Raw genomic sequence first — 6,980 nt, 5'->3', positions numbered from 1 at the left:
AAAGAAAGTTGCATCATGAAAACCAAGTAATGGAAAATTAAAAACCATTGTTTATCTACACTCCCTGCCTCTGAATAGGTGTTTCCAGCATGCCCCAGAGTCACCCTAAAATTCCTAAATGATTGTTTCTTTCTAATATGATTTTTTTTGTCAGACATTAGATCTTGCTGCTCCTACTGACCATCCTTAATTGTTTGGTTTGCCAAAACATCCTCCCAAGGAATTAGCTAAAAATCAATATTCACACATCTGAATCAATTCTGATCTCATCACATGAGGATGAGAGTTTTAGGTTTATTTCAATTATTATTTTAGGAGCCTCTGAGGAATTATTTGATTTTCTTCTCCCTCTCCTGATGACTCTTCTTTCTTTTCTACTCTTGTGGAAGCTTTCTGGGGAGACAGCAGGCCTCTATGGTATCAGGGCTGATGTTTAAGTGGCGAAGGCCCTCTGCTAACATTTTCCAAGAGGATGCATCTTTCCCTTTAGGGTTCCCAGAAATATTCTCCCTTTGCACATGGCAGTAATGACATTTACACTTATTCTGATCTTTATCATGTGAGGAATAGATTTTTCCTTCCCTTTCAATACAATAAGGTGCCATGTGATTGTAGGTCTTTTGTCTCAAGTTCTCCATGAATGTCTTTTTCCTCTGAGGGAATGCTGACCTTTCCAACTTCCTCTCTTGTTGGCTCATCTCATCTCTGTAGTGCTGTTGTTGCAGTTCCTCTGGTAGAGGGGTGAGGTAGTTACTATTAAGACTGGGGTTAAATTTAATGAGATCCAGGTTTTGTACTTTGGAGAAGGATGGTTGGGAGATTGATGTAACTTCCTGGGGTATTTCTTTAGCTGGAACTAGTGATGAATCAGAATGCAAAGGTGGAGTAACTCTCTGTGAAGGATCCATGGATGTATAGTCTCAGCTTGAAGCTACTCTTGGATCACAGGGCTGCACAGGTTATTGAAGCTCAAAGTTCTCAGTTTGCTTGAAATTAGTGAGGAAAGGACTGTAGCCAAAAGTTGTCAAACTACAAAAAATGGTGAAAGGAGAAGAAAGAACAGGGAGGGCCACAAAAAGTTACTTTTTATTTCTTAAATGCAGAAAGATATCCTTATTTTCTAAATGGGAATAAAACCGATAATAATGAAGCATATTAATGATTAAATGTACAGTGAAAGGCATATTACAGTGACATTCTTTGTCCAGACTCTACTTTTCTCCTGTAAACATGGAAGACAAAGACACACTACTTTTGTAATTATTATCCTGTGTTTTGGAGAGTTTTGTTATCACTAGCCATAATGAGCAAACCCAGCATCCAGGTCTTACTTTCTTACTTTATACTATCTTCTAATAAATGGAACCAGGGCTCCTAAGAGAAACTGCTGGTTCTGGAAGACTAAGGAAACAAGTGTGAAATATAATATGGCATCCTTAAAACCTGAAGAACTCTTTTACAGGCTATACAAATAACCCACCTGTACTGACCTAAGAATTTAGAGAATGTTCTTCCAATCAATGTTATTATAAAAAATTAACTCAATAAATATTCAGTAAAACTCACTATGTTTCATGCAGTATCTTGAATCAGCATCCCACCTTCTATGTTCCAGCCAAATTTGATCCTCTTTTTATTCATCACATGGCCTGGGCTCTGATTTTCACAACCTCATACTTGCTCTTGTGCACAACCTCATACATCCTTTGTTAGGAATGATTTTCCTCCATCTTTATCTGGCTGAATGCCAGTTCCTTTCAGTTCCTGGGTTCCACTAATCTTTTTCCAGGAGGCTTTCTCTGTCCCTCTGAAATTAGATCATTTCCTGCTATGTGCAGACAAGTCCACCCAATTATCTTCTCTCTGATAGAAATCACCTATCACAGGGAGAAAAAAAAGATGGCAGAGGAGTAGGGGACCCTGTTTCAACCAGCCCCTGAATTGAGCTGGATATCTACTAGACCATTCTAAACATCCATGAAATCAGCCTGAGATATAAGAAGATATATCTGGATCTCTACAAACAGAATATCTCTGGCAGTTGGTCTCAAGGCATGAAGCTGGGAGCCGAGAGTCTGCTGGCAGATACCGGAGGATAAATGGAAGGGGGAAGGAGCCTCCGTGAACTTGTTCCAGAAGAGCAAAAGCCTCTCACCCTGTGGACAATGCACAGACTCACAGACTGGTAGCAGCAGGGAAAGGACTTTAGGACAAACCCCAGTCTGAAACCTGGAGCTACTGGTGAGCACGTGCCAATCGGGGGCAGCTGGCAGTTTTAGAAGCACAGAAGGCAGAGACCTGCCCAGCCCTGGGATCAAGGGTTGGGAGAGCTGCTGTGGGGCGCACAACCCAGGATGTTGTGGGTTTTTAGCAGCACAGAGAGAAGCGGAGACAGTGTGGCCTGGAGAGCCCATTGAAGAATAGACTGCGATCTCTCTGTTCTGAGATAGAGGTTTGGATACAGTCACTTCTGCTCTGACTCTCGAAAGAGACTCAGAAGAGATGCAGAAAGCCACCAGGGAAAGCTGCCAGAGAACAAAAGCCCCCCCAAAACCGGTTCTCACTGAGACCACCCCCCCACAGGGGGCAGGGCAACTCTGCACAAACAGGGTTGCTTGAGTAACAACGCAGCAGACCCCTCCTCCAGAACACAGGCTGGAAGAACAAGAAGCCAACAACACTAAGGTCCCTATAAAACAGGTGCATCTTGCTTGGGTCGTGGTTAATACTTTGGAATCTGTAGATTCCCTCAACCACCCTCAACAGAATGAATAAGAGGAGGAACCCCCAATAAAGAAAAGAATGAGAGACTGTGGCCTCTGCCACAAAACTAATGGATATGAATAAAACCAAGATGTTAGAAATACACTTCAGAGTAACAATTAAGAAGTCGATATCTAGGCTGGAGAAAAATATTAGCAACAATATAGAATCTCTAAGGGAAGAAATAAGATCTAATCAGGCTGAACTTAGAAATGTTGTGAATGAAATGCAGTCTAACCTGGATACTCTGACTGCCAAGGTAAATGAGGTGGAAGAATGAATTAGTGAGCTAGAGGATAAGATGATAGAAAATGAGATTAAAACCCAAGGGATAAAACTGAGAGAGATTAACGTCTTACTGAAATGTTCCAATATGAGAATTATTGGGATCCCTGAGGGAGTGGAGATATAGAGGTCTAGAAGATATATTTGAGCAAATCATAGTTGATAACTTCCCTAATCTGGCGAAGGAAACAAGCATTCATGTCCAAGAGGCAGAGAGGACCCCTCCCAAGATCAAGGAGAACAGACCGACACCACAAGATATAATAGTACAGTTTGCAAATCTTAGATCCAAGGAAACAATCTTGACAGTGGCGAGGGGGAAGAGATTTCTTACATACAGAGGGAGGAATATTAGAATAACCTCAGACCTGTCTACAGAGACCCAGCAAGCCAGAAAGGGCTGGCAAGACATATTCAGAGTAGTAAATAAGAAGAAAATGCAGCCAAGGATACTGTATCTAGCAAGGCTGTCATTCAGAATGGATAGAGAGACAAGGGGCTTCCAAGACCAGCAGAAACTGAAAGCACATGCCATCACCAAGCCAGAACTGCAAGAAATATTAAGGAGGGTTCCATAAAAGGAGGAAGACCCCAAGAGTGATACAGAACAGAAATTTACAGAGACAATCTGTAGAAACAAGGACTTCACAGCCAATATGACATTAAAATCATATCTCTCAATAATCACTCTCAACGTGAATGGCCTAAATGCTCTGATAAAATGCCACAGGGTTGCCGATCGGATAAAAAGACATAACATATCCATATGCTGTCTACAAGAGACACAGTTTGGACCTAAAGATACATCCAGACTGAAAGTGAAGGGATGGAGAACCATTTTTCATGCCAACAGACCTCAAAAGAAAGCTGGGGTAACAATTCTCATATCAGATAAATTAGATTTTAAGTTACAGACTGTAGTAAGAGATACAGAAGGACACCATATCATTCTTAAAGGGTTCTATCCAACAAGGGGATCTAACAATTGTAAATATCTATACCCCCAACATGAGAGCAGCAAACTACATAAGCGAACTGTTAAACAAAATAAAGAGACATATAGATAATAACATGGTAATGGTAGGGGACCTCAACACTCCACTCTCAGCAATAGACAGATCACCTAAGCAGAAAATCAACAAAGAAGAAAGAACTTTGAATGACACACTGAACCAGATGTACCTCATAGATATATCCAGAATATTCTACCCTAAAACAACAGAATGCTCACTCTTCATGAACACACATGGAACTTTCTCCAGAACAGACCACATACCGGATCACAATTCAGGTCTAAACTGATACCAAAAGACTGAAATTATTCCCTGCATATTCTCAGACCACAATACTTTGAAATTGGAACTCAATCACGGAAAAATTTGGAAGAAACTCAAACACTTGGAGACTAAGAACCATCCTGCTCAAGAATGATTGGGTAAACCAGGAAATTAAAGAAGAACTTAAGCAATTTATGGAAACCAATGAGAAGGAAAACACATCAGTCCAAAACCTATGGGACACTGCAACGGCAGTCCTAAGGGGAAAATAGCCATCCAAGCCTCACTCAAAAGAATAGAAAAATCTAAAATGCAGTTTTTATATTCTCACCTCAAGAAGGTGGAGTTGGAACAGAAGAACAAGCCTAACCCATGCACGAGAAAGCAGTTGATCAAGACTAGAGCAGACTCTGAGAAACAAACTGAGGGCTTCAGAGGGGAGAGGGGTGGGGGAATGGGATAGGCTGGTGATGGGTAGTAAGGAGGGCACGTATTGCATGGTGCCCTGGGTGTTATACACAAATAAGGAATCATGGAACTTTACATCAAAAACCAGGGATGTACTGTATGGTGACTAACATAATATAATAAAAAAATTATTAAAATAAAAAAATAAAAATAAAAAATAATTTTAAAATATTTTTAAAAAGATTAGAGCAGAGATCAATGAATTAGAAACCAGGAGCACAGTAGAGCAGATAAACAGAACTAGAAGCTGGTTCTTTGAAAGAATAAATAAGATCAATAAGCCACTGGCAAGACTTATTCAAAAGAATAGGGAAAGGACACAAATTAATAAAATTATGAATGAAAGGGGAGAGATCACAACCAACACCAATGAAATAGGAAGGATCATTAGAAACTTTTATCAACAGATTTATGCCAATAAATTAAGCAACCTGAAGAGATGGATGCCTTCCTGGAAACCTATAAACTACCAAGACTGAAACAGAAAGAAATTGATTATTTAAACAGACCAATTAATTATGAAGAGATTGAAGCAGTGATCAAACACCTCCCCAAAAACAAGAGTTCAGGGCCTGACGGATTCCCCGGGGAATTCTACCAAACATTCGAAGAAGAAATAATACCTCTTCTCCTGAAGCTGTTTCAAAAAACAGAAACAGAAGGAAAACTACCAAACTCATTCTGAGGCCAGTATTCCCTTGATCCCCAAACCAGGCAAAGACCTCATCCAAAAGAAGAATTACAGACTGATTTCCCTGATGAATATGGACGCCAAAATTCTCAATAAGATCCTAGTTAATAGGATCCAAGAGTACATTAAAAGGATTATCCATCATGACCAAGTGAGATTCATCCCTGGGATGCAAGTGTGCTTCAACATTTGCAAATTGATCAATGTGATGGATCATATCAACAAGAAAAGAGTCAAGAAACATATGAGCCTCTCAATAGGTGCAAAAAAGCATTTGACAAAATACAGCATCCTTTCCTGATTAAAAGCCTTCAGAGTGTAGGGATAGAGGGTACATTCCTCAATCTCATAAAAGCCATCTATGAAAAGCCTACAGCAAATATCATTCTCAATGGGGAAAAGCTGGAATCCTTTCCCTTAAGATCAGGAAAACGACAAGGATGCCCACTCTCGCCACTATTATTCAACATAGTATTAGAAGTCCTTGCAACAGCAATCAGACAGCAAAAAGGGATAAAATGTATCCAAATTGACAAAGAAGAAGTCAAAATGTCTCTCTTCACAGATGACATGATACTCTATATGGGAAACCCAAAAGAATTCACCCCCGAACTACTAGAAGTTATAGAGCTATTCAGTGATGTGGCGGGATACAAAATCAATGCTCAGAAATCAGTTGCATTCCTATACACGACCAATGAGACTGAAGAAAGAGAAATTAAGGAATCCATTCTATTTACAATAGCACCAAAAATCATATGTTGTCTCAGAATTAACTTAACCAGACAGATAAAGGATCTATATTCTAGAAAAGACAAATCACTCCTGAAAGTCATTGAAGAAGACACAAAAAGATGGAAAAATACTCCATGCTCATGGATCGGAAGAATAAACAAAGTTAAAATGTCTATGCTACCCAGAGCAATCTACACTTTCAATGCTATCCTGATCAAAATACCAATGACATTTTTCAAAGAACTGGAACAAATAGCCCTTAAATTTGTGTGGAACCAGAAAAGGCCCCGAATCTCCAAGGAATTGTTGAAAAGGAAAAACAAAGCTGGCAGCATCACAATGCCAGATTTTACACTATACTACAAAGCTGTGATCACAAAGACAGCATGGTACTGGCACAAAAACAGACACAGAGACCAATGGAACAGAAGAAAGAACCCAGAAATGGACCCGCGGCTCTTTGGCAACTAAACTTTGACAAAGCAGGAAAAAACATCCAGTGGAAAAAAGACAGTCTCTTTAATAAATGGTGCTGGGAAAATTGGAGAGCAATATGCAAAAGAATGAAACTTGACCACTCTCTCACACCATACAAAAAGATAAACTCCAAATGGATGAAAGACCTCGATGTGAGACTTGAATCCATCATAATCCTCGAGGAGAACATAGGCTGCAAACTCTTTGACATTGGCCCCAGCAACTTTTTTCATGACACGTCTCCAAAGGCAAGACAAACAAAAGAAAAAATGAACCTATAGGAC

General features: G+C 39.9%; 1 protein-coding gene across 1 annotated transcript; it reads right to left on the bottom strand.

Moving 5' to 3' along the window:
• Positions 1 to 374: 374 nt before the first annotated feature.
• On the bottom strand, positions 375 to 908 carry LOC117800950 (protein FAM156A/FAM156B-like). The gene has a single exon (XM_034653518.1). The coding sequence runs from the start codon at positions 906 to 908 to the stop codon at positions 375 to 377; it is 534 nt and encodes a 177-aa protein (XP_034509409.1).
• Between the last annotated feature and the right edge of the window lie 6,072 nt (positions 909 to 6,980).

Source organism: Ailuropoda melanoleuca, unplaced genomic scaffold (genome assembly GCF_002007445.2).
Source record: "Ailuropoda melanoleuca isolate Jingjing unplaced genomic scaffold, ASM200744v2 unplaced-scaffold9448, whole genome shotgun sequence".
NCBI lineage: Eukaryota > Metazoa > Chordata > Mammalia > Carnivora > Ursidae > Ailuropoda > Ailuropoda melanoleuca.
This window is presented reverse-complemented; position numbering and strand designations above follow the sequence as displayed.

What these genes read in the sequence shown, in the direction of transcription:
- LOC117800950 (XM_034653518.1), bottom strand. Translation starts at nt 908, where the DNA reads ATGGATCCTTCACAGAGAGTTACTCCACCTTTGCATTCTGATTCATCA.